Genomic DNA, 25602 nt, shown 5'->3' with positions numbered 1-25602 from the left:
TTCCACCATTGATATATAGCGATAGTGATGGAGATATTATTTCAATCAATAAATAAAATTTTTATTATTAAATTCCAGCGTCGAAGTCAGAATTAAACCCTTACCCTACCCTTGCCCTTGCCCTCTCATAACAAATTTGAAAATGATGTTCATTGTCTAGGTGCGCCCAAAGAGAGATAGACATATAGATAATGGATGAAGAGCCAACAAATAATGATGATGTTGATGCTCAAGCAACAGGAGCAGCAGCAACAACAGCAGTTGACTATGTATTACCAGAGGACTCGGAACTTGATCAATGCCCTCAACAAAAGACATTTGTAAAAGAGGCTGAAGAACTCAAACAGTTGATCGACATGATTGCCCTCTCAATCAATGGTCCATTGGACCAACTAGACACGGCAACATCACGAATCATCGCTGTTCTCGAACAATATCAAGAGCAATCGAACCTACTTGACATGCATCTCGTCGGCATGGTCACCCCGCTCATACAAGTCATTCGCACGTACATCATGGCGCGTCACGAACAACAAGAGGTGTCAGTATCATCGAGTACACGACCTCCCGCCAACCTATCACACTGCTATCGTCTCCTGTACTTCTTGACAAAGGTACGAGGCTACAAGACCATCGTGAAGCTACTGCCCCACTCTGTGGTCGAGCTGCTTCCCACGGCGTCATTGCTCGAGCAGCGCACCATCCTCTTCCTCAACAGCCCACACGCGCAGGCACTGGACATTCAGATGCAGAATGAACAACAGAAGGAGCATCGCGATACGGACATGGTGTCGTGGGAGGAGCTGTATGTGCTCTCTCTCTGGCTCTCACTGCTCATCATCATTCCGTTCAAGTTCACGTCGATTGATGGACGCACGACCAATGACGTCGAGAGTCTGGCCTCGCGAGTCATCGCCCTCGCCAAGAAAGCCCTGACACACCACTCCAAGATACAGGAGTCCTTCTCTGAGCTACTCTCTCGCCTTCTGGCCCGCCCCGACATGACCAGCAACCTGCAGGCCTTCATTGATTGGTGCTCTCGGTCAATGTCAGACATTCGACAGCGTCGCTCGGCTCACATCACCGACCACGTGGACATCCATCTCTATAAGGGTGTGCTGCTCACACTGACCAGCATCTACAAGAAGGGCGACAGGGCTGCACTGCTACCACTCAATCAAACTTTATACCAAATGGTCGTGCAAGGGCTGGACCCAACTCGCACGCCACTCGACATTGAGCGCATGTGCAAACAACTACTGGTCAAGCTACTCCAACGCATGGGCCTCATCCTTCTGCCTCCAATAACGGCCACATGGCGATACCAACGAATAATCAAACCTTTGTTGGCCACTCAACAACAGATCAACTTCTCAGAGAGCGATCACAATCAATCACAATCCAAACTCGATGATGATGGTGCAGAGGACGAACAAGATATACCCGAGGAGATTGAAGAGATCATTGAGTTGCTGATATCCGAGGGGCTTGGCGATCGCGACACAATCGTGAGATGGACAAGCGCCAAAGGTGTTGGACGCGTGGTCAACCTGCTATCAAAAGATATGGGCGGCCAGGTAATCGAGTCTGTGCTGCAGCTGTTTGACAATGTCGACTCGGACTCGGCGTGGCATGGAGGATGTCTGGCGATGGCCGAGCTCTGTCGACGCGGCCTCATTCTCCCCGATCGCCTAGCCCAACTCATTCCAATCGTGGTCAAGGCGCTGTACTTTGATGTGCAGCGAGGCAACAGTAGTGTGGGCTATAACGTACGTGACGCAGCGTGCTACATCTCATGGGCGTTGGCACGCACCTATCATCCATCGATCATGTCACCATACTCGTACCTCCTGGCTCAGCATCTGGTCGTCATGTCACTGTTTGATCGCGAGATCAACTGTCGCAAGTCTGCATCGGCGGCCTATCAAGAGAATGTTGGTCGACAGGGCGCGGCAATCCCGCATGGCATCGACATTGTTCAGATGGCCGACTACTTTTCCGTTGGCAACAGACGCAATGCCTATCTTGTTCTGGCGCCAGAGATTGCAACATTTGTCGAGTATCGTCCAGCAATCATATCACATCTTTTACAAACAAAGATATATCATTGGGATGCTGACATTCGCGAGTTGGCCACGAGAACACTTGCATTGGTCGTACCATTGGACACGCGGGCCATTGTCGATTCACTTCCCAAAGTGATTGCGGCCACCAAGCTAGACCAGATCCCCTCCAAGCACGGTGCACTACTAGCACTTCACGAGATCCTTATCGCACTAAATTCAATCAATCAATCAATATTGCTGTCTGATGATATCACAAATGTATGTTATCCCCACTCCATACTCGCGCACTCATACTTACTCAATCAATCAATATAGAGTATACTTGCTGTGATCAAGGACAAGAGATTAGAAAGATTGTATAAGGGCAAGGGTGGTGTACTCATCAGAACTGGAATATGCAAGTTGATCAGATCAGTTTGTTTGTGTCAATTCTCATTGTTCAGGGAGATCAAGGATGAAACATCGACATCAAACGCATCCACATCACTACGCGATAAGATACAAATGATGAAAGCTAAAGCCAGTAAGCTTCCAGCTTCCACACCCGGCTCACGCAACACATCTACACCATCAATCACTCAAACAACCAACCCAACTACCACTGCCTCTGCCACTGCATCGGGCCTTAACGCCTTTGAGACACTATACTCATATCTACTTGAATGCATTCAACATCCACACGAGGACGTACAACAACAAGCATCAATGGCACTGGAGGTATTGTTCAAGAACTACATGGTATCAGATACAGCTAAGATTGAACAGTTGGCAACCTTGGTCACCAAATACATCAGTCTGCTACATAGTGATCCCAACTATGCGACGAGGAGAGGTGCCTCATTGCTATTGGGTGTGCTTCCCTACCAACTTCTACAAACTCATCCCAACCTGCTACACTCTGTCATTGATGCATTGGTCAAATCATTGTTTGAAGAGCGACCACAGCTGAAGGACATGGAGACGCGAGTCAACTCATTGTCATCGCTTCACAACATCTCAAAGTCATTATACCAACACAAACTGATTGATGGACCTACATTGGAGGCACTACTGTCAGCTCTAATGCGCGCGACTCAGGACTACTCGATTGACAAGAGAGGCGATGTTGGATCATGGGTGAGGGAGTCGTCCATCAAGATCATCGACACATTGATCACCCAGGAGGTCGAGACACTCCTACCACAAGGATTTGTCGAGCGCTACATGTGCAAGCTTATACAGATTGCCGGAGAAAAGCTTGACAAACTTAGAATGACATCTTGTACAATCTTGTCAAGTCTGCTGTGGAGAGCACCACAGCTCGTCCCCGACTCTGCTCAACTCCAGTCGATATTCAAGCAGGACTTGGAGATCACCTGGTCTCGAAGCATTGAGGCATTCCCAATCATTTGCAAAGTGTTGGCAATCGATCGGTACATATACCCTCTTCTCTTTGGACTATTATCATCAATTGGTGGATCAACAAAGTATTTGGTCGACGACTCTATCGATTCAATCAAATTGTATCTCAATGAACCTGATGATGTTAAGACCAAACAACAAAACATTGTTCGAATCGCAACAACATTGGTCACTATTCTGGAACATATCCGTGAGCGGCCACTGCTTGCAACATTCAAAGCCATGACCATACTATTCCAAACCAATGAGTTTGACACTCTGGTGTCAAGCCAGCCCGACATCATCAACTCCATATTCTCCAAGCTCCACAAAGAATATCGATCAATCAAGGATATCGTACTCCTCATGGCATCAGTTCCATTGTATGTAACTATACTTCACTTGCATGTTCATTGAACTAACCAACATATTCTTCATCCTAACAATCAGGTTTGCCTACTTTACAAATGATTGTTTCGACAACACCAAGAGAATTGCCAATGAGGTGTTGATACACTTGATGAAGCATGAATATCCTCGCGTAAGGATGTCCGCAGCCGAGGCCATTTTGATACGTTACAAGGATGCTCAGACCATTGTAACCTTGATCAGTGGCACAAGATGGGAACAGACGATTGACAACAATATTATAGATCAACTATGTCTTCAACTTGGAATCACATCCTCCCCAACAATCAACAACACCAATGTGCCAACCGCCACACTCAACGATGATCATCAAAAGGAAGTACCAACAGGCATCCCAGTGGTCACTTCTTATGATGCACTTCCAGAGGACTCGGAAGACCTGATGGAGATATAAAGTTGATTGATATTGATCGATTGATTGATTCGATCAGAAACATTTATTGAAGCCTATCTCTTTGGAATAGGACTTGACGAAGGTGGACTCTCCCAACTTGCTTGCAGAGGCAACCCTCGCTCCATTGTTGTTATGCATTGATCGATCAAATATTATGTTACCATCGAAGTGTCCATCTCCATAGTCGTCCATATCGTAGTATAGTAACAAACTCTTGTCAGTGTCCATTTGGGGATCATTCCACACAAGATGTTTGACCTCCTCATCACTTAAAGACCTATTGAATATTGCAATATTATCCATTCTTCCATGATATGTACCCGATGTTCTGTTGATGAATATTGTTAGTGATCAAATAGTTGATGACCTGAACAACTTTAAACATACCTCTGACCAAATGAGAATGACGAACCAATTACCAATGGCCATCTGTTAATTACTGTTGGCTCAAAGTGATTGGTATATCCATCGGGCTCACCATTAATGTAAAAGACCACCTTGTTATCCAATAACTCCTTGTTTCCAACATCATAAACAACTGCCACATGAGTCCAAACATTGGCTGGAATTGACTTTGTTGAATGGAAGCACATTCCACCTGCGCACAATCTCAACTCTCCACGAACTTTAGACGTCCTTTGTAAATCAAAGTCGATACCTATAATAAGATTGTCATGAAGTATGTTAGTATTAGGGTAGTTTCATTGAGTAAATGAGTTGGTGGAATACATACCATCCAAGGCACCATTGGTACCCTTGTCAATTAGTCTTTGGTCTCCAAATGTTAATGGTTTGACCCATGCCATGAGGGTATAATGATAAGTTAAATCGAACATCTTTGCCTGGCTGACTAGGATATGATCACCCTGACCTTGCATTGACAATTCATAAGGTTGATGCACCAGTTTGTTCTTGAATCGATTCAACTTGTTGTCATGTGCCTCTTGAGATAACTGAGAGTAGGCATACTTGCATAACTCGCACTTGGTCTTGAATCCACCAACACACTTTGATAACTTGTCAATTACCTTTTGTTCAATTGGCTTTGATTTCCATTCAAAGAATGTTCGCATCTTCAATGGATTGATGAGAAGGTCGACCAGGTAGATTGCCAACTGAGAAGGAGAACCAAAGCTGGAAGCCTTGATGATTGAGCCTGTTGGTACCCAATCATCAATGTTTGATGCACCCATATAGACTGGAATTGATCCGGAATAGAGAGCACTGTATACCTTCTCCGATACAAAGTCGGTTGAGTTCTCATTCTCAAAGGTGAATACAAACTTGTACTTCTTCATCACCTCAATGTTGTCCTTGACTCTCTGGAACACATCCCTATCTCCAAACTCCACCTTGGACTTGGCAACATTGTTCAGGCAATCACCAGCCGAATCAATTCTAATGTGTTCCATCAATTCCTTGATGTATAACTAACGTGGAATAGTTAGTACCAATTATAAATGGTTGAAATAATTGATGATCCTTACCGTCCTGGAATGTGCATTGGCATTCTTGCAATTGGATGAGAGGAATACATAGTTGTTGGGACGAGTGATCAGGTCGGACTCTTGCATTAGGAGTTGAATTGTTGAGTTGATTGACATATCATGACTGGGTGGACATGCCAAGGTCATTTGAACAGGTGACTCTAATGTTTGATTGAACTCATCTTGTAGTATATCTCTAAACTTGTCATTTCCAATAATGCCATATTGAGATGATGAATGATAGTTGAGTAGTCCAAATCGCTGGTGCTTGTACCTTTGTGGGATGGACAATGGTACATGCTTCCACTTGTTTCCCTCTCCCATCATTGAAGGATCGAACAACACCATATCTGCGCTGGTCAGTTCTGTCTCATGTCCATCTGTGAATAGACATGATACCTGGCACTCTCCATCCTCGACAACTCTATCCTCCAAAGGTATCCTCCTATTGTCCTCGGTCTGAATGAAGTCGTGTAGCTCTCTAACGGTGCCGGGGATTGGTGTCTGATCATTGTCCACATTGATCGGTTGTTCAATATATTTGGTAGGACCTGGCAACACTGGACTCTTGATCATACCAGTGGTATCTCTTGATTTAATCTGTGCCTTCCATAACAATATTGTTATCTCTTCTTTTGGTATTATCTTTTCAATTGGACGATGATGAACCAGACTAACAACCATGGGGCCTGATGACAATGCTACTGAAGGGTCTTGGAATACCACAAAGTAGAGGAAGAAACAGAACACTGCAAATACCAATGCACCTGTTATTATAAAGAACTTTGGTCCTCTCCTTGTCAATCTTGCGTTGGACTTTACAAGTCCTTCCAATAAAGGATCAGGGTCCATTCTATATTTGATTATTTATATGTATGATTGATTGATTGACTGATTGATTGAGGCCTTGTTGATTAACATCTTGATGTGATTGTTTGATGTTGTTAATGCCACCACGGCAGCTTCAATGTATATTATATGATCACATGATCAATGAGTAGAGCATGAGTGTTATGTGGCCTCCATTGAGTACCTCAACAAGGGGGTGGTATGGAACTGGAAACACCTTGTTGATCAGTCACACACAAACAAACACACTAACCTGATCAATCACTTACACACACATGTGGCTAAGTGATGACACACACAAACATAGATAGAGTTAGAGAATAATATGTTGTTACGTAAAGGGGATGGGTTTGGATCGAAAGGAAACTGATATAAGGTAAGGGATGTTTATTCGAACAATTGAAGGTACCTTGTTTAGGAAGGTACACTTATGAAATAAATATCAATTGCTTCTTAATATCTGTATCCGTCGGACTTGAATGGACCCTGGACTGGGACGTCGAGGTACTTGGACTGAGCGTCAGTCAAGACGGTGAGCTTGGCACCGAGGATATCGAGATGGAGACGGGCAACCTCCTCGTCCAAGATCTTTGGCAAGAGGTGGACACCAATTGGGTACTTCTCAATGTCGGTCCACAGAGCAATCTGGGCCAGAGTCTGGTTGGAGAAGGAGTTGGACATGACGAACGATGGGTGACCGGTGGCACAGCCAAGGTTGACGAGACGACCCTCAGCGAGGAGAATGATGTGACGGCCATTCTTCATGGTGTAACGGTCGACTTGTGGCTTGACGTTGATCTTGGTGGCGTTGGCGTTCAACCAGGCGACGTCGATCTCGATATCAAAGTGACCAATGTTGCAGACGATGGCATCCTCCTTCATCTCAACAAAGTGCTTGGAGGTGATGATGTCACGGCAACCGGTGGTGGTGACAAAGATGTTTCCTTGGGAGGCAGCCTCCTCCATGGTGACGATCTGGAAGCCGTCCATGCAGGCCTGGAGGGCGTTGATTGGGTCGATCTCAGTGATGAGGACACGGGCACCCTGTCTGGCGAGACACTGGACGCATCCCTTACCGACATCACCGTAACCGGCAACGACGGCGACCTTTCCGGCAATCATGACGTCGGTGGCACGCTTGATACCATCGATCAAAGACTCACGGCAACCGTAGAGGTTGTCGAACTTGGACTTGGTGACAGAGTCGTTGACGTTGATGGCTGGCAGCTTGAGCTTGCCCTCCTTGTGCATTCTGTAGAGGTTGTGGACACCGGTGGTGGTCTCCTCAGAGATACCTCTGATTCCAGCGAGCAAGTTGGGGTACTTCTCGTGGATGAGGTTGGTGAGGTCTCCACCGTCGTCGAGGATCATGTTGAGTGGCTGACCGTCTGGGAAGATGAGGGTCTGCTCAATGCACCACATGTACTCCTCCTCGGTCTCTCCCTTCCAGGCGTAGACGGGCACACCAGTCTTGGCGATGGCGGCGGCGGCCTGATCCTGGGTGGAGAAGATGTTGCATGAGGACCACTGGACCTCAGCACCGAGAGCGGTGAGGGTCTCGATGAGGACGGCAGTCTGGATGGTCATGTGGAGGCAACCGGCAATACGGGCACCCTTGAGGATCTGGGCTGGGCCATACTTCTTGCGAAGAGCCATGAGACCTGGCATCTCATTCTCGGCAATGTCGAGCTCCTTGCGACCCCACTCAGCGAGGGTGATATCCTTGACCTTGTATGGAAGCTTCTTTTCAGCAGACATTTCTTTCTAAAATATTATTAATTAATTAGTTAGTTAATTATTATTTGTTTGATTGAGAGATAGAGATAGAGATGGTCGAGAATGAGTGATGATGTTTTAAAAAGAACACACATTATTATATTATTATTATCAAGATTGCTGAAGTGTTGGTTGGTGTTGTTCGGCGGAACAAACAAATTGAAGTGAAGTGGGAGTGTAGTGAATGATGTTGTACATTTCAAAATTTAGGGGTGTTATGTGTGATGCCATCCAATCATGAACATTTCGTGTTAACAGTAATCCAATGAATGAATGAACAACAAGGGTAAGGTAGAGGTTGTTGTGGTTACCCTAGAGTGTATGACAAAATAAGGTATCTGGTCGAATAGTCGCGACTATAATGTGTTGGACACTACTACTAGAGAGGAGATAACAGGAGGACTATGGCTGGGGAGGCTTACCTAGTTGTATGAGAGTATGGGTATATATTTGTCGACAAACGGGTGGGTAGGTGAACTGAAGAGCAAACAATGACTAATCGAGGTTCTTATTGTTGAAGACGAAGAAGGGACTATTGCAAACTTTAAATCAATAAAAACAAAACTTTTCAGTTCAAATTGAATTAAAATGAATTAATTTCTCACTCTCGATATGGTAGATATTTGAACAACGAGCCCCAGCTCAAGGAAGGAGCAACAGGAGGAGAGGAATAATAAAGTGTGTGGGGCTTCGTCACGGTCCCAACGTGTCAACATTAGTTGCCCTAAGATGGCACCACTTATGTGTTGCAATTGGTCATAAACACACCACCAACAACAAAGGCTTAGCCGCAAGACGCGACACGCTACGCTCCACCATGAGTCACTTCCCAACTAGCCAGCACCATGAGTATCGTATTCCTACCTCCAATCCAGATCCGCATGCGTGTGCACATTTATAATCATTGAGGTGCAAAGCAAAGTTTGTTATTTATTTTAGTAAAAGGTAGAATATTTGACCTTGATCTACTTATCTAATCTAGTTTATGTTTATTCATTCATAGTGATACAACACAACTTATTGTTAAGCTAACTCAAACACACAAGACTTGTCAAAGAAAAATTGAAGACTGACTTTGGTGTGTGAAAGAAAAGACACTTCGATTGCTGAGACTGAGATGATCCCAGGCTGCGCTGAGTGAGTGTGTCAGTTGCGTTTGTTGGATGAACAAACTTTCATTCAAATTATAATTTGTTCTCATATTAATCAATCTAAATAAACAATAATATATATATACAAATACAACCTTTACTTAGTTGTAGTACCTGTACAAACAATCAATCAATCACACAAATATAACAAAGAATGGAGAGTATGTACATCATTGATCAAGCCTGTCTTGCCAAGTGAATGAACTAACAAGAATGAATGAATGATATGATATAGATCAACTGTTTCAACTAAAGTTTACATCAAAGACATTGGAGAGACAATCAAAGAAGTCTGAGCAGAATGAGAAGGCTCAGAAATTGAAGTTGAAGAAGGCTATTGAACAGGGTAATATGGAGGGTGCAAAGATATATGCACAGAATGCTATACGTGAGAAGAACCAGAGTTTGAACTACTTGAGATTGGCATCTAGAATCGATGCCGTGGCATCTCGTGTCGAGACAGCCATCAGAATGAAGGCTGTGACCGGATCGATGGCAAGCATCGTCAAGAACATGGAGAAGTCGATGCGTGCGATGGACCTCGAGAAGATCACACAGGTTATGGATCAGTTCGAGCGTCAGTTTGAGGACCTGGACGTCCAATCCGTCTACGTTGAGAACGCAATGAACCAGACCACCACCCTTTCCACACCAGCCGACCAAGTCGATCTCCTCATCTCACAGGTGGCCGACGAGCACGGTCTCAACGTTGGCATGCAGATGGGTTCCGTACCATCAGAGAAGGTGCAACAGGTAGAGACAGACGAGTTGACCGAGAGACTGAACAAGTATGTATCACAGCTTACATGCTTTCCTTTGCTTCATTCAGGACAAGTATGTACTAACTAATATCGATCACTAGGTTGAAGCAGAAGAGCTAAAGAACATGACACGATGTCATTCAATCAATCAATCATTCATTCGATCGACATACTTAAGTTGACATGTTGTATTTGTATAGTTATTTAAACAACTGATGCATTGCCAAGAGCGCTAGCAATAAACAGGTTCGTTCAACATGGACACCAGTCATCAATCAATCACACCGTCTTTACTTCCGAGTCCTTTCCCTGATCACGTAAGTCTCAAAACAAACTTGACATTTTTATTATTATAATTGTTATTATTACATATACAAAGAAGAAGAAGATGACAACTCTAAGCAACTTGTTGTTGACATCAATCGTTAGGTTGTTGCGCACATCTAATGATGTGGACAAGAAATGGTCGAGGACATTGTCATTGGTAAACTGGTCATTTCATTCAATTATCCAATCATTGAACACTCAACTCATAATCAATGTTGATGCTCATTCAAAATGTGATCATGATAATGAACTAAACGCAAGACCACTGGACTACGATGACGTGATAATGGTTGACTCATTGTTCGATATAACACTCCATCTTGACAACAAGTACTCTCTTCACCAATCACAACACATCACTACGATCATACTACAAGGCGTTGATGATCCCAAGGGTGATCCAGTACACTCACCTATCATCAAGCCATCATACCCAACACAATCACTGGAACACAAGAAGAAGAGTATCCAGTCACTGTTTCAATCACTGACTGCTCGACCAAACAGCAATGTCACTGTTGCCATGAGGCACGTGTTTGCAGGACAGGTGGCTCAACTGATTGAGAACTATTCCCTGGATCCACAATCAATTGATTCACTGGATGTCAATAATCTGTTCCCTCAAACATTCCAGAGTATGGTTGAGGGATTTCCAATCAACAACCAACTCAAGACACTTGACCTCAGAGTTTTGGGTCCAACCTGCTGCGATAAAGAAGAGTATGATGCCTCCTTCGAGAAGATCGAAGCTAGTTTGTATTGCAATGAGTTGATTGAACGTTGCCCAAACATAGAATCACTCTGCATCTTTGATGAATGTGGCAGCCAACACACTGGATACTCAAACGACGTCGTTGGCAAACCAGAGGAATTCTTTGGCATGCTAGATGAGTTGCCACACCTCGTGTCACTCTCCTTTAAATTCCAAGCATCTTGTGAGAATGATAATAGGGAGCGCGAAGACCCTCTCACCGATGAGGACCGTCAATCATTTCTTGCCGAACTAATCTCATTCATTGAGCAAAGACCATCTTTCCACACCCTAGCATTGGGTTGTTTCCTGGACATTGAGTCGGACATCTTGGACTATCTGTTCACCGATGACACGTGTCCTGTTCAGCATCTGACACTGAGGGTCTCGGACTCGATCGAACTGCCAGCTCTACAGCGACCAATCAACACTCTGGTGCTGAAGCAACCCTACGTTCGTAGTGAGGAATCATGGCATCAAGATATGGCGATGGTTGTCCATTTGAAGACAATGGTCAACAACAAACTTGACCTCTCTGGCTGTTCGTTCAAACAACCTGCAACAACAGGATGTGAGTTGGACTATGACTTTCGCTTTGGGTCATTCAATGGACTTCAATACATTCCACCATTGATATATAGTATCTATAATTTCCATCGTGATAAACAAATTATCGCAATAAAGACCAACAACCAGAAGTAAATCCATCTCTTACTTTGCCCTTCCTAACCCTAACCCTTCCCTTGCCTTTACTCTAGTGACGTCAATACAACAAAGGAACACATGAAATGGACAGGGCTGGACTGGACACATGGATAGATAATAGATACTATATTTACACACTTGATTTATTATCAGTAGCGGATGAATGATTGAGTTGAATTGATTGATTGATTGAATGATTGATGCCTTCTAAACTTAAGTAGGAGGAGGATGATGGATTGATTGATTGAACTCCTGGAGCAGGATGTTGGACGATGACTATGCTATTTCAAACTTGATCTTTTGTTTGAGCATATTACGTGGACGAAGTTGAGTTAGAGTTGAACGAGGTGTGGCCGGCGCAGTGCCCAGAGGCTCAGGTGCCTTGCTGCTCAAGACCTTTGTCTTGATTGGCGTGATGGCCGGTGTCTTGGCGGGCTGCTTAAATATGGCCGATGTCTTGGACACCAACGTCTTGGGTTTGGAGACCTGCACGTCGCTCTCGTCATCTGAGCTGGACGACAGGCGTTGCTGGATCTTGGGCGCCAGCTTGCGCTTTGAGTACGACTTGTTGTCGGCCAGCAGTGAGGAGGAGGATGACGACGAGGTGGACGAGCTGCTGGTGGATGATGAGGCAGTGTTGCTAGCAGTCTGGTTGATGGACATGGCCGACGATGTCTTGTTGAGGCGCGATGGGCTGGACAGGGTGTAGGTGAGCTTGCTGTTCTTGGCGGCACCGATTGGTGAGGTGGGCGGCGAGATGGCCAGTTGTGGTGACGAGGTCGACTTGATTGGCGACATTGGGTGGTGCGATGGGCTGGACATTGACGCAGGTATTGAGTGATCATCATCGATGATGATTGGTGTGGGTCTGGACTTGGTCTTGACTTGAGAAGATGACGATGTGGACTTGGCGGATGAAGACACTGTTGGCGCCACGGTGGTGGTAGTCTTCTTGGAGGATGAGGACGATATTGGCAGCACCTTGGAGAGCAGTTTGATCTTCTTCTCGGGCTCCTTTGGCTTGGAGTCGCTGCGGCTACCCTTGGACGAGAGTGACTTCTTGTCCTTTTCTTTCTCCATCTTCTCGCGTTCCTTCTCACGCTCCTTGAGTCTCTCCTTCTCAGCCTTTCTCTCTCTTTCGCGCTCCTTCTCACGCTCTTTCTCACGCTCCTTCTCACGTTCCTTCTCTCTCTCGCGTTCCTTCTCCTTCTCACGCTCACGCTCCTTCTCTCTTTCGCGTTCTCTCTCACGCTCCTTCTCCTTCTCCTTCTCACGCTCGCGCAGATCTTTGTCGCGTACTTCCTTCTCTCTCTCCTTGTCGCGTAGGAATGATGAGGCTGATGAGGCCAGGTCCTTGCTTGAGGCTGACAGCATGTCCTTGGTCTTCATCAGGATCTTCTTGGACTTTGACGAGCTCTTGGAGGACTTGATCGAAGCGTCATCCTTCTCGCTGATGTCTATCTCTTGCCATTCGTCCATCTGGATCTGGGCGATCTCATAGTCAATGTCCTCGTCGTCCATGGCCTGCATGAGCAGACTGCCATCGATCGATTGGTCAGTGACGCAGCGATCAGGTGTCCACTGGGACACGGTCGACATGGTGGTGGGCGTGCCAGTGACAGTGTTTGTGCGTGCGGGGCTAGAGTTGCCCAACAGACTGTTGCTGCTGCCGGGGATGATCTCAGTGTCGGTGAAGCGCACTGAGTAGCCGTTGCCGCTGACCGACTTCTCGATATCGCCCTTGTACAGAGTTCTGTGGTCGTTGCCATCGTTGATCAGGGCCACCTTGGCACCGTAGATGCGCGCCTTGGCCGGTGTCACATTCTTCATGTTCTTGAATGGCGTCAGCTGGTTGACCAGGCTGTGATGCTTCATGCTGTCCTTCTCCTTGAGCTGGTCGTTGAAGGACTGGCTGAGGAATGACGAGTCGTCCATGCGCTGACGCAGCTTGGCAAGCTCATCTTGTAGTGCCTGTTTCTCGCGACGCTCCTGAAGCAGCTGACCCTGTAGCACGTTGTTCTCGGCGGCGATCTTCTCCTTGTACTGCTGCAGCTCAATCTCCATCGAGGCTTTCTTCTCTTCGATCTCCAGGTCGTGCTGCTCCTGTAGCAGCGAGCCCTTGGTCTGGAAGTTGAGCAGCTCGGCGATCAGGTTGTTCTTCTCGGTCTCGAGCTCACGCTTGCTGTTCTTGAGGCTGAGGATCTTCATCAGGTTCTCGTCCTTGTGCTTCTTGTTCTGCTCCGAGTCGGCGATCGCCTGCTCCAGACGGCCCATCAGCTCGTCCTTCTCAGCGCGCATCGACTCAATCTTGGCGTTGAACTCTTGGTCGCGCTTGGACGTGTCCTCCTTGATCTGGACATTGTTGAGTCTGTTGTGCAGGCTGAGCTTGGACTGCAGTGTCTGCTCCATCAGCTTGGCCTCGCGCACCAAACGTGTCTTGAATGAAGCTTCCATGTTTTGGAAGGCCATGGCGGCTTCCTGTCCGACCTGCTCGCGGATACTGGTCTCCATCTGTGCGGCCTTGATCTCAGCGGCGCACAACTTCTCGTGGAAGGCGTGTATCTGGTCCAGCAACTGGTTCTTGTTCATGGCCACATAGTCGATGCAGTTAAGGCCCGGGTTGAGATTGAGTAGCGGACCACCCAAGTTTAGGCGTTTGTTCGTACGATCAAACGATGAGTCATCTTCTGCTTCGTCCTGTGGCTTGCGCTTCTTGATTGCTGAACTCTTTGCGGCAGCGGCAGCAGCGGCGGCGGAGATTGTAGGCTTGCCCATGTTGATCTTGGACTGTGTGGTGATCTCCTTGGCCACGGCAGAGAACTTGAGCACGTTGAGTGTCTCGTCCGAGTCGCTGAGCGTTGGACTGACGTTGACGATCATGGCCGCCTTGCCGCTGTTGACAAAGTACTCCTGGCAGATACGCGTCAGCTTGGACTCGCGCCACGGTGGCACTACAGCTTGCTGGCTGGCCGTGCGCAGTTTGTTCAGGCGAAGCGCCTCCATGCAACGGCCCAGCGTCAGCAGCGAAGAGTTGATGTTGGTGGCCTCCTTGAAACGCTCACCGTTGGTGTCCGTGCGCTTGGAACGCTCGCTGCCAGCAAGATCGACAATGGTCAGTTTGCTGAGGCGGATGTCTGCCTCGGTCAGGTGCTTCTTGCTGACGCCGAGTGGCGTGGCAAACAGTTTGATGGTGAGCACGGCGTGACTGCGGCTGCTGCCCTTGTTCAGCTTGGTGCCGCCAACGCGACGCGCTGACATGCCCTTCTCAATGATGTCGTAGGCTTCCTCGATGCAGCCGACGCGGTGCTCCTCGAGTCCCTTGATTGAGACGGCCTCGGTGGCCGATGACTCGAGCTTCAGATGGCTCTTGAGCTTTGTGGGCGTGTCCACGAGCAAGTCGTAGATCTGATCCTTGTAGATCTCGTAGTAGGACATCCAGATGCGGTACTTGTAGCCCTCGGTCATGGTGATGGGCTCGCGCTTGTTGGGCGTGGCGCCGTTGGCAGACTGCTCATTGTTCTCGTCCATCGGGGTATCGTCGTCAAACTCATTGTCGTCGTCATCATACATAGAGTCGGCATACTCTGCCGACGTGTCCGTGTTGGGGTCGTCTCCGTCCCACTCGTCGTCGTCATTGTCCGACTCTATCTTGTTGCCCTCGTCGTCGAACCTATTCTGTTTGATCAAATGTCTTGGAATAGTCTTGAATAACAACTTTAGTGCGCGAGGTACTACACCAGGTTGTCTCTGGGATCCAGTTATTGTGAAGGTCTGTCAAATGTGTTTCAGAATTGAGTTAGACATCATAGCTTGGCGCGTGTGGCGTGTGTGGCGAGTGAGTGTGGCACGTGTTGCGCGCAAGAGAGAACATACCTTTCCAGCATTGGTCACTCCATAAGCAAGCAAGAGTATGTTGTGGCCATTCAGGAATGACTGAAGTAGTGGGTAGGATACATTGCTAGAGTGATAGTGGCGCGTGAAGAGTGAGGTTAGCAAGCGGGAACATGCATGGTCACAAGTCAATGCATAGACGACTTACTTAAATATATGTGGCTGGGATGCAGTAGTATTGAACACTTGAGTGAATGTGAACTTGCTGTCGGCAGACTCATTGTTGTTGTTATTGTTGCTGTTGGTGCTGGACTTGTCTTTGCTGGCGGAGGACGAGCGGAAGTTGACCGAGGTGGGGGTGAGCGCGGCAAAGCAGTTCTGCTCCTTTGCCTTGGTCTCATCGTTTGACAGAGGTCTGATACGCAGGTATACCTTGATGGGCTCGATCGAGTCGTCTGGTCTATTACGTAGCTTGGTCACTGTTGTATTTAATGTAGTATTAAGTGTTGTGTTCAAAGTTGATTGGCGAGGAGTTGTTGGTGACTGCTGCTGTTGCTGTTGTTGTTGTTGCGCCAGCTTCTTCTTCTGAGCTGGTGTTGTAATGGCTGATATTCTATTTATTGCTGGTGATGTTATGGAACTGATGGCGAGCATGTATGTTAGCGTTCATTCACTCATTCAATCATTCAATCAATGATTCAATCATTCAATCAAACATACAGATCATCAGCCATCTGTCTCTTTTTGACCAAGGGAGACTCTTGTATATCATTGTTCCGCTTGTACAATGATGTCATATTTCTATGTGTTGCTCTATGTGTCTATCTGTTGCCTGTTACTGCTCCTGGAACATACAGCTCAACCAAATCTAACTAACTAAATAACTATTGTGATTGATGGTTTAAATAATGAAAGAGTGTTGTCTCACTAACCTTCATGTAAAGAGTAAGAGTATGTATAAATATATATTTTATAATGTCAATTGGCTACCTTGCAAGTGATTGATTGAGAACTAAACAAAGATATGAGCGTGATAACACTTTGAGCGCTCACCATCTGTGTTAAACCGTTACAAACAAAACGGCGCCAAGTTCAAATTCAAATTCAAATTTGGGTCATTTGTCCAATGTGAAGTTCTTCTATGACATGTATCAAATACGTGTACAAGTAATAAGTTAAGTATATATACTTTATATATTATTTACATATCTTGTGGAAGGTCTTCTTGGCATGTCCTTGCAGTACTTGCTCAATGTCCTTCTCCATGTTTAACAGGTTGAGTTTATATCGCAGTTGTCTAACTTGTTCTTTGGTATTGTTGTTGAAAGATGTTGATGATGAAGTCGATGTTGATGATGAGGTCGATGATGATGGTGATGTTGATTTTGAATCCTCAGTTGTAATAGTACTCAGATCACTCTCTGTCTGTTTGATACAGTTGTCTATCATCTGTAAACGCAATGTCGATGACAGACTTAGTCGATCCCAAACACTTCCACACTCTTCAATGTTCTTTATCTTGTTCATTTCATAGTTAAAGTTATCTAATAGTGATGATGAAGTCGATGATAATGATAATGATGCCATAGTGTCAGTAGATGTCGTGGACTCATCGATTGAATGAGTGATGGGATCGCGACCATACCATTCTCTTTACGTGAGTATACTAAGTAGTCCTTCAGGTCCACATACTCGCATGTGCGTGGAGGTCTCAATGCTATAAAGTTAGAAGACGTCGACATCTTATTATTATTATTATTAGTATTATATTATTTACAAGTTGAGGGAAGTGATTGAATGAATGGTAAACAAAAGTTGCTCATCACCAATCTCACTCACATTCATACATTCATTTATTCACTTCCAAGACATGATGGATAAGTTATCATTAATAATACTAAAGTTGATTGTTGAATGTTTTGAAGATGATATTGATATACTATCATTAGCATTGACTTGCAAGTCACATTACAACAACCTTTACAAATATACTCATTGGGTAATCATCAATCTTGACTCCAACATCGACTACCCTCCAACAACACCAACAACAACACCAACAACAAATCAATGGACTTTGGCACATTACCAGTATAATAACTTAAAGATATTCCAACCTGGAGGTCTACCATCATCACTCACGCGATTGGGGTTGCGTTGTCAGTTCCCTGAACCAATGACCAGTGATATATTCCCTTCTTCACTTTTGGACCTATGTATTACCAAAGGACTCAAACAATCAATCACACTCAACTCACTGCCTCACTCATTGATTGACCAAGCTGAGATTTGGCAATTCATTCGATCAACCGCTGGAGGAAGGCTCACTGCCTCCCAACTTGGTGGAGCTCACCCTTGGCATCTCATATTCCCAGACCATCAAATGTAATGTGCTTCCCAGCTCACTCCGAAGCCTTGACCTGGGGCACCAACTATCTTCCTACAACAATCTATACCTTCTGCGTGAGAATTTCTCGATACCCAAAAAGTCCAGGGTTATCGAGGAAGGTGCACTCCCACAGGGTCTTCAATATCTGGCCTGCCAAGAATATTGGATCTTACCAGCACTCATTCCTTCATCGATCAAACTACTTCGTCATGGAGCACCACGGAACCAATACAAATGGTTCGACAGACAACAGATGGTCACAGGCATTGCCGGTTGTGAATTGGTAGTTGATCAACGCAAGGATATAAATGGACGCGAGTCTGGTGTGGCGCACCTGCCCCTGACCAGTCTGATCTGGGAGGATTCAGGTCCGATCGCACCCAGTACACTACCCAACACACTCAAGATGTTCTCCTTTGGCATATACTACGAGTCTGACTTTGAGGTTGGTACTCTCCCCTCTTCTCTCACTGTGCTGGACATGGGAGTAGTTTCCGAATCACCCATCACACCAGGTCTCCTGCCGGACTCCATCCAACGATTGAAGATTCCAGACTATTTCAGCAAGGAGCTTGCCCCTGGCACAATGCCACGCTCACTCACACATCTTGTGGTGGGGCAGAACTTCAACAGTCCACTGTCCATTGGTCTATTCCCTGCTACACTCATCAAGTTGAAGCTGGGATATTCATTCAACATGCCCATCGAGTCAGGCGTATTACCATCGACACTTTTGAGCCTCAAGTTTGGAGCATGTTTCAATCAATCAGTGGCATGGCCACAATCACTTGAAACTCCTACGCATTGGTCGCGATTATGATCCCAAGTCGAAAGACATACTTCCAAGTGGACTGAGATACATGAACATTTTGGCACGCACCAAACATTCCAGGTATCTCTCAAAGTGCCAATCGATCGAAGCATTGAAGATCCGTGTCAATGAGACACATTACAAACGAAAGAGGTCCAGCATGGATGTGGTCCGCGTCCCGGCCAACATTCACTCGGTCAAGTTGAGAATCAAGACCAGCGAAGAGAATTTGAAGAACAATCTCATGACACTGCTTGAAGCGAACCCTCATTTAACAAGCATCAGCATGAGGCAGAGAGTCTATCGCTTCGATGTGCGCATACTGGACGTCCAATCGGGCAGGTTGGCTGCGTGGGTCAGTCGTATTCATGGCGTGCGCAACACCAGCAAGCTGGTGAACATCCGACTCGACGAGTTGCTCTCAGAGTTTATCGAGTTGGACGAGCTCTATCCTCCCTACTATGATCAGGATCACAGGGATGAGAATTCATCGTGGGATGACGAGACCTGTGGAAGCGATTCATACGACTTTAGTGACGATGAGCCACCAAGTGATGATGTTGACGATGATGATTCTGATCAGAATGATTATTAAATAATAAAGAAGTCGACTTAGTGTTCCAAGGACCATCCGACTTTGAAATGACAAATTTGATCAATCAGATGATCATCAGAACTCGTTCAAATATGGATAAACTACCACAAATACTTACCAAGTACATTGTCAATGGATTGGATCATGATATCGATGTACTGTCACTCTCACTGACTTGCAAGACTCTTTACAACATAATCTTCAAATGCATGCGATGGGTATCCTTTGTCGACAAGTCACACACAAAGATAGCAACAACAACAACTACACAATATAATTGGGTCTATTGCGTTGTAGGAGGAGTCAGACACTCTGCGGTAATCCTACCTGGCGACCTACCTTCTTCACTCACTCGATTGGAGACACATAGCAGGTACATTGATCGGATGACCAGTGACGCATACCCTCAATCACTTGTTGAGCTATGTATCCATGGTGACTTCTCTCAACCCATCACACCCAATACATTGCCTCACTCATTGACCAAGCTTAGATTTGGTCATTCGTTCAATCAACCATTGGACGTGGCTGCCTCCCTCCCGGCTTGGTGGATCTCACCTTTGGCACCTCATTTGCTCAACCTATCAAGCGTGATGTGCTGCCCACATCACTCCTACGCATGGACCTTGGTTACCAAGGCAATCCAACCTACGATGACCCTGCCTCTTACAATGTACACTGTAGAAATCATCGTACTAGGGTCGAAGAAGGAGCACTGCCTGACGGCCTTCAATACATTGCCTGCAAAAGGGGTTGGATTCTTCCTACAATCATTCCTCAATCGATCCAAGTTCTACGTTATAGGACACCGTCTGAGCATTATAAATGGTTCCAGAGGCAACAGTTACAACACGCCGGCAGCATTAATGGTATGGAGCTGACACTTGAAGTGAACGATCATATTCTAGAGATTGAGGATATATTTGGCTTGGCTGGCAATGAGTCCTTTGTTCCCCACCTGCCTGTCATCAGTGTGACCATTGAGGGTTTCGAGGCAATCAGACCTGGCGCCCTACCAGACACACTCAAGATGCTATGCTTTAGCCACCATTATTCCGAACCACTTCAAGTTGGTTGTCTGCCATCGTCGCTCACTGTGCTTGACCTTGGAAAGATCATTCTCAAGATCCCAATCACACCCGGTGTCCTGCCACACTCGGTCCAACGATTGAGGTTCCCCACCTGGTACAACATTGAGCTTGAGCCAGGCACGCTGCCACGCTCTCTCATCCAACTCAAATTGGGATACAACTTCAATCAGAGGCTGGGGATTGGCCTCCTCCCTTCCTCTCTTACAAAGTTGAAGCTCGGATATGAATTCAACATCCCAATCGAGTGGGGAGTGTTGCCAACTACTCTGTTGAGCCTCAAGTTCGGAAAATGCTTCAATCAATCAGTGTCATGGCCACAATCACTTGAAACTCTTTGCATTAATCGAGACTATGATCCAAAGTCAAAGGATACACCTCCAAGTAGCCTGAGATACATTAACATTCTGTCTTTTGTCAATCATTCCAATTTTCTTAACCGATGCCAATCGATTAAGGGATTGAAGATCCGTGTCATTGATGATATCAGCGAGGTCTTGATCCCTGATGGCATTCACTCAATCAAGTTGAAGTTCAAGACTAATGCCATACAACTCAAACAATATCTCAAGTCACTCCTGGAAGTGAATCAACAAGTCACGAGCATCAGTATGAGACTTGGAGTCTATCGCTTCGAAGTGCTAATTCTGGACTCCCAAAAGGGATGGTTTGCTGCATGGGTCAGTTATATATATGGCATGTCTGATACCAGCAAGTTGATGTTCCTCAATCTTGTCGACTTCCTCTCAGCATCGGACACAGGGTTGAACGAGCTCTATCCTCCCTACGATAAAAAACATCACCAGAACGATGATGTATCATCGGATAACGAGAGCTCTGTAAGCGGTTCATATGACCTCAGTGAGTGGATCGAATAATTCAAGCCAAGCCAAACTAAACCATCTTTATTTACATAAACTTGAAGTCTTGGGCAAATTCATTGACATCTCTGCGCTCGACCTTCTCGACAAGGTCGTCGCGACCCATCAGACGGAACACCATCTTGAGGTTGTCCCAGATGTGGACGGCCTCGGGGTGGATGGACAGTGCACCCAAGAACGTTTGGGCAGCTTCGTTATACATGTTTAGCGCCAGGTAGCTGATGCCTAGATTGGAGCGAGCGCGCACATAACTGGGCTTCTGCTCGAGTGCTTGAAAGTATGCGCCCAATGCCTCTTGGCTGCGGTTGCTGTTGGCCAGGGTGGCGCCCAGCTTGTTCCACAGCTGGTAGTCAGATGGATTGTTCTGCAGCGCCGCCTTGAAACAATCGACTGCCTTGTCGTACTCGTAGGACATGTTGTAGAGCAGACCCAATGCCGTCTGCACCTCGGGGTCTGGGTCATTGGGGCGTATCCTTGCAGCTTCCAGGAACAACTCGGACGTATGACGATGTCTGCGCCAAGTGTCCATGTACGATCCCTCTCCATCCTCATCGTGAGGTATCTCAATGTTGATGTGTCTATACTGTTGGCTCCTCTTTAGCCACTCCTCCAATGTCTCTAATGCTCTATCCTTCTGGTAGTCATTTGTATAGCTGACTGCCAATGCAAGCTAGAGAGTGGTGAATGATTGATTGTGTCAGTATCCAACATGGTCGCTGGCTTGATGGACATAACATACTCTTGCTTTCAAATTGGTTGGATCAAGATCGATTGACTTTAGCAAACATGTGATTGCTTGTTGATCCTTGTCGTTCTCGGCGTGTGCAATGCCAAGGAACATCCAGGCCTCGGCGTTGTCCGGGTTGCGCATAACCTCGCTCTCCAGTGTGACGATGGCATCGTTGATTAGACCTTGATTGAACAGGTCCATGCCAGACTCGAACGTGTCCTCCTCGCGTGGGTGATCAATGATGAATTGATACTCTTGCAGTCGCTCGTCAGAGACAGTGTCGTGGAAGTTGGTGTACCCTTCCTCCCACAGCTCATTGTCCTCCTCCAATGCCTGCGGAACAAAGTTCTCGTTGTGTACGACGGTGTTTCCGACGATCTGCGCCTCGCCACTGTTCAGCTGATTGATGAATCGCATAAAGTTTGACTTCTTGAGCTTGGGGTCGTTGATCCTGCCAATGGACTCGGTGATTTCGCTCAGTGATTGCTTGGTTGTCTGGTCCCACGCTGCATCCAGATCCTCAGATTCGTTCCATGCGTGATCGAATGGTTCCAGGTCCTCCTCTCTGAACCAGGCGTTGTCAAAGTCGTCGTCGTGCTCTGCGTCCTCCCAAGCCTGCTCATATGTCTCGTGATGCTCCTCCACCAATCCCTGAGGCACGCCTTGGTCTTGTTGCAGGTAGTCTGTCTCCCAAGGCAGACCCTCGTGAATCCTATGGTTGTTCGATGTTGTTGTTGTAGTCGATGTTGGATGATGATGATGGAAATCATGATGATCAAGTTCATGTCCATGATCATCCCAATGTGCATCAAAGTCCTCAAACTTGTCCTCTGCTTCAAAGCCAAGTGCATCGAATAGTCTATTCAACTGATCGCTCTCATAACCTTTATCTTGTACTACATTGTGATGAGTGAAGTGAGTTAGTGATTGAGTAGGTCAGTCAAGCGTTGCCACACTCTACACACATACCTTCGTTCAACTGCCTAAACAATACTTCGCTTCTATTTCTAATCTTTGCCTTGTCGTGCTGTGATAGTCTAATCTCACCTCCGAATGGTATTGGTGGAAGAAGATGCTAGAGATTGATTGAATGAGTGAGTGAGTGATGTGATGTGATGTGATGACCTGATGACAACCAATACATACATGTGCCTGTGATGATAGGATAAAGTCTTTGAAGAAGTTTTGTAGCTCGCCTGATATCATGTTACCTTCGCCTGGCAAACGGAACTCTGTGTTGAACGTTCAATGTGTAAGTCAATCAATCATTCAATGTATCAATCATTATCAATGCATAGACAACGTACCATTCTCCTTCATAAACATCTGATTGGGACCATGACGATCCATCAAGTTCCTATCCAACATTGAGTCAAAGTCATCTTCGTGTTGCTGATCGAATATATCATCAAACTGTCTGTGATCATCATACAGCTCATCTTGTCTAAACTGTGGCTCGCCTCTATGTTCCCATTTGTCCTATATATACAGAATTCAATGATTAATAACATGTCATATCATGTCAAGACAATACAATACAATACAACAAACATACATGATATAGACCTGTCTTGTCTGTTGTGAACTGTTGGACAAAGTTGCCCAAGGCATTCGGTTCGCCACAGTCACCATCGATAATATCTCTAAACATAGACATCTTGTATGTATGTGTGTATGTATTTGTTTAGATATATATATATATATATATATTTGTATATATGTAGTAATAATAATGTAAATGAAGATAATGACTGAATAGTGATTCATTCAAGATTGCGAACCCACCACACACAAGATTCAAAAGGTCATCCATTTCCCGAATTCACACCAACATGATGTCATTCGACACTTTATGAGTTAGAAACTTCAAGTTTATTATTATGTTAACAAGATTGCAATGTACATTGTAGTTGTTGTAGTTGTAAATGTCCTAGAACATTACAAGCATACACCTCCCAAGAGACCATCAACCAGTCCAAGGACAGTGAACAGGACTCCATTGACAACGTTCTCAACGGCAATGACTGTACCACCAACAGTTCTGGTCAGTCCACATCCGAGGAGTCCAGCATTCTCATTGCCACCCTGTCCAAGTCCAGTAATGCTTGAGGCTGACACAGTGCTCTTGGTCATCGAGGAGGCAGAGGCAACGTTGCCCATGGATGAGATAGATTCTAAATGAACAACATCATATTAGTAATCATTTTGGATGATTATAATGATCCTACTACTACTACTACTTACTCATGATAGTCATTTTTAAGATATTGTTTGTTTAGTTTGTTAGTTAAAATTAGTATATTATTGGTTTGATTGTTTGGATGACTTTGAATTAAGTGGAAATGTCTGTATTTATAGATATTCCTATCATAGTGGACATTGTCAATCAAATGGAGGGTTTGGCCAATCGTTGAATTGTTTGGATCAAAGCTGGAAAGATATATATCCAATCAAGAGTGGATCATTGTCATAAAGGACATGACAGGAGATGTATAACAACAACCACTCATAACATTGACATTGAGTACTTAAAATTATCATAACATAATGATCAAATATCGTTTATCTCCAGGAATGATTGATGTTGTCATTGCCCAACAACTACATTGGATGGATTGATTGATTGATTGATGGTGATTCATTCATATTTGATTGATTGATTGGATTGATTGATGGATTGATCACTGAAGTGTTACGAAAATTCGTAAAGGTGTTTAAGTGAGTGGGAGTGGGTGTGTGTGAAGTTTGTTGAACAGATAACTTGTTTTGAATTTATCTGTTTGATTGTTACATGTGTATGTTTATGTTTATCTTTATGATTTAAATTGAATGGTTTGGGTAAATGAATGTCTCCGCTGCATGAAAGTGACACAACACTAAGTCTATAGGCCACTGATTAAAGAGGAAATAATATTTTTTCGATGTTACACGCGAAACCTGTGCACGGTGATGCCACCAAAACATATGGTTATACATAATGGACTGCACTGGCTTGTGTGAATTAGAAGATTTACTTTCTCATTTCTTGTCTTTGACAACCTAGATGAAACCGAGTGTCTACATAATTTATGGGTTTCAGAAGTATTATTTGTTTGTGTCGGCAACAATCAACGAATAACGTTATTCAATGTTAATAATAAGTAATAAATAATACAACATCTTTGAGTTGAATGTGAACAATGAAGTGAATGAGTGAATGAA

The 25602-nt window shown here is 45.3% G+C and overlaps 11 protein-coding genes across 11 annotated transcripts; 5 read left to right on the top strand and 6 right to left on the bottom strand.

The window, feature by feature from the left end:
• Nucleotides 1-191: 191 nt before the first annotated feature.
• Nucleotides 192-4269, top strand: SAMD00019534_073530 (hypothetical protein; the record flags this gene model as incomplete). The annotated part of the gene is made up of 3 exons (XM_012897760.1): nucleotides 192-2324; nucleotides 2382-3829; nucleotides 3897-4269. 3 exons carry the CDS (start codon nucleotides 192-194, stop codon nucleotides 4267-4269), a joined length of 3954 nt encoding a protein of 1317 aa, XP_012753214.1.
• Nucleotides 4270-4302: 33 nt separating this feature from the next.
• SAMD00019534_073520 (hypothetical protein) lies at nucleotides 4303-6332 on the bottom strand (the record flags this gene model as incomplete). The annotated part of the gene is made up of 4 exons (XM_012897759.1): nucleotides 4303-4597; nucleotides 4657-4927; nucleotides 5003-5687; nucleotides 5757-6332. 4 exons carry the CDS (start codon nucleotides 6330-6332, stop codon nucleotides 4303-4305), a joined length of 1827 nt encoding a protein of 608 aa, XP_012753213.1.
• A 726-nt stretch (nucleotides 6333-7058) lies between these two features.
• SAMD00019534_073510 (hypothetical protein) lies at nucleotides 7059-8363 on the bottom strand (the record flags this gene model as incomplete). The annotated part of the gene is made up of 1 exon (XM_012897758.1): nucleotides 7059-8363. One exon carries the CDS (start codon nucleotides 8361-8363, stop codon nucleotides 7059-7061), a length of 1305 nt encoding a protein of 434 aa, XP_012753212.1.
• A 1323-nt stretch (nucleotides 8364-9686) lies between these two features.
• SAMD00019534_073500 (hypothetical protein) lies at nucleotides 9687-10413 on the top strand (the record flags this gene model as incomplete). Its single annotated transcript, XM_012897757.1, has 3 exons — nucleotides 9687-9693; nucleotides 9768-10320; nucleotides 10395-10413. The coding sequence occupies 3 exons, from the start codon at nucleotides 9687-9689 to the stop codon at nucleotides 10411-10413; spliced, it is 579 nt and encodes a 192-aa protein (XP_012753211.1).
• A 493-nt stretch (nucleotides 10414-10906) lies between these two features.
• SAMD00019534_073490 (hypothetical protein) lies at nucleotides 10907-12073 on the top strand (the record flags this gene model as incomplete). The annotated part of the gene is made up of 1 exon (XM_012897756.1): nucleotides 10907-12073. One exon carries the CDS (start codon nucleotides 10907-10909, stop codon nucleotides 12071-12073), a length of 1167 nt encoding a protein of 388 aa, XP_012753210.1.
• A 279-nt stretch (nucleotides 12074-12352) lies between these two features.
• SAMD00019534_073480 (hypothetical protein) lies at nucleotides 12353-16704 on the bottom strand (the record flags this gene model as incomplete). Its single annotated transcript, XM_012897755.1, has 4 exons — nucleotides 12353-15847; nucleotides 15950-16034; nucleotides 16116-16547; nucleotides 16628-16704. 4 exons carry the CDS (start codon nucleotides 16702-16704, stop codon nucleotides 12353-12355), a joined length of 4089 nt encoding a protein of 1362 aa, XP_012753209.1.
• Nucleotides 16705-17107: 403 nt separating this feature from the next.
• On the bottom strand, nucleotides 17108-17649 carry SAMD00019534_073470 (hypothetical protein; the record flags this gene model as incomplete). Its single annotated transcript, XM_012897754.1, has 2 exons — nucleotides 17108-17451; nucleotides 17553-17649. Coding segments are annotated over 2 exons (441 nt in total), but the record flags the coding sequence as incomplete, so codon positions are not given.
• Nucleotides 17650-17777: 128 nt separating this feature from the next.
• Nucleotides 17778-19699, top strand: SAMD00019534_073460 (hypothetical protein; the record flags this gene model as incomplete). Its single annotated transcript, XM_012897753.1, has 2 exons — nucleotides 17778-18293; nucleotides 19157-19699. Coding segments are annotated over 2 exons (1059 nt in total), but the record flags the coding sequence as incomplete, so codon positions are not given.
• An 874-nt stretch (nucleotides 19700-20573) lies between these two features.
• Nucleotides 20574-21668, top strand: SAMD00019534_073450 (hypothetical protein; the record flags this gene model as incomplete). The annotated part of the gene is made up of 1 exon (XM_012897752.1): nucleotides 20574-21668. One exon carries the CDS (start codon nucleotides 20574-20576, stop codon nucleotides 21666-21668), a length of 1095 nt encoding a protein of 364 aa, XP_012753206.1.
• A 31-nt stretch (nucleotides 21669-21699) lies between these two features.
• Nucleotides 21700-24085, bottom strand: SAMD00019534_073440 (hypothetical protein; the record flags this gene model as incomplete). The annotated part of the gene is made up of 3 exons (XM_012897751.1): nucleotides 21700-22341; nucleotides 22411-23113; nucleotides 23946-24085. Coding segments are annotated over 3 exons (1485 nt in total), but the record flags the coding sequence as incomplete, so codon positions are not given.
• Nucleotides 24086-24342: 257 nt separating this feature from the next.
• Nucleotides 24343-24658, bottom strand: SAMD00019534_073430 (hypothetical protein; the record flags this gene model as incomplete). The annotated part of the gene is made up of 2 exons (XM_012897750.1): nucleotides 24343-24575; nucleotides 24646-24658. Coding segments are annotated over 2 exons (246 nt in total), but the record flags the coding sequence as incomplete, so codon positions are not given.
• Between the last annotated feature and the right edge of the window lie 944 nt (nucleotides 24659-25602).

This window comes from Acytostelium subglobosum (genome assembly GCF_000787575.1).
Source record: "Acytostelium subglobosum LB1 DNA, scaffold: scaffold14, whole genome shotgun sequence".
Lineage (NCBI taxonomy): Eukaryota > Evosea > Eumycetozoa > Acytosteliales > Acytosteliaceae > Acytostelium > Acytostelium subglobosum.
Note: the sequence above shows the minus strand (reverse complement) of the source record. Positions and strands in the feature narration are given on the sequence as shown.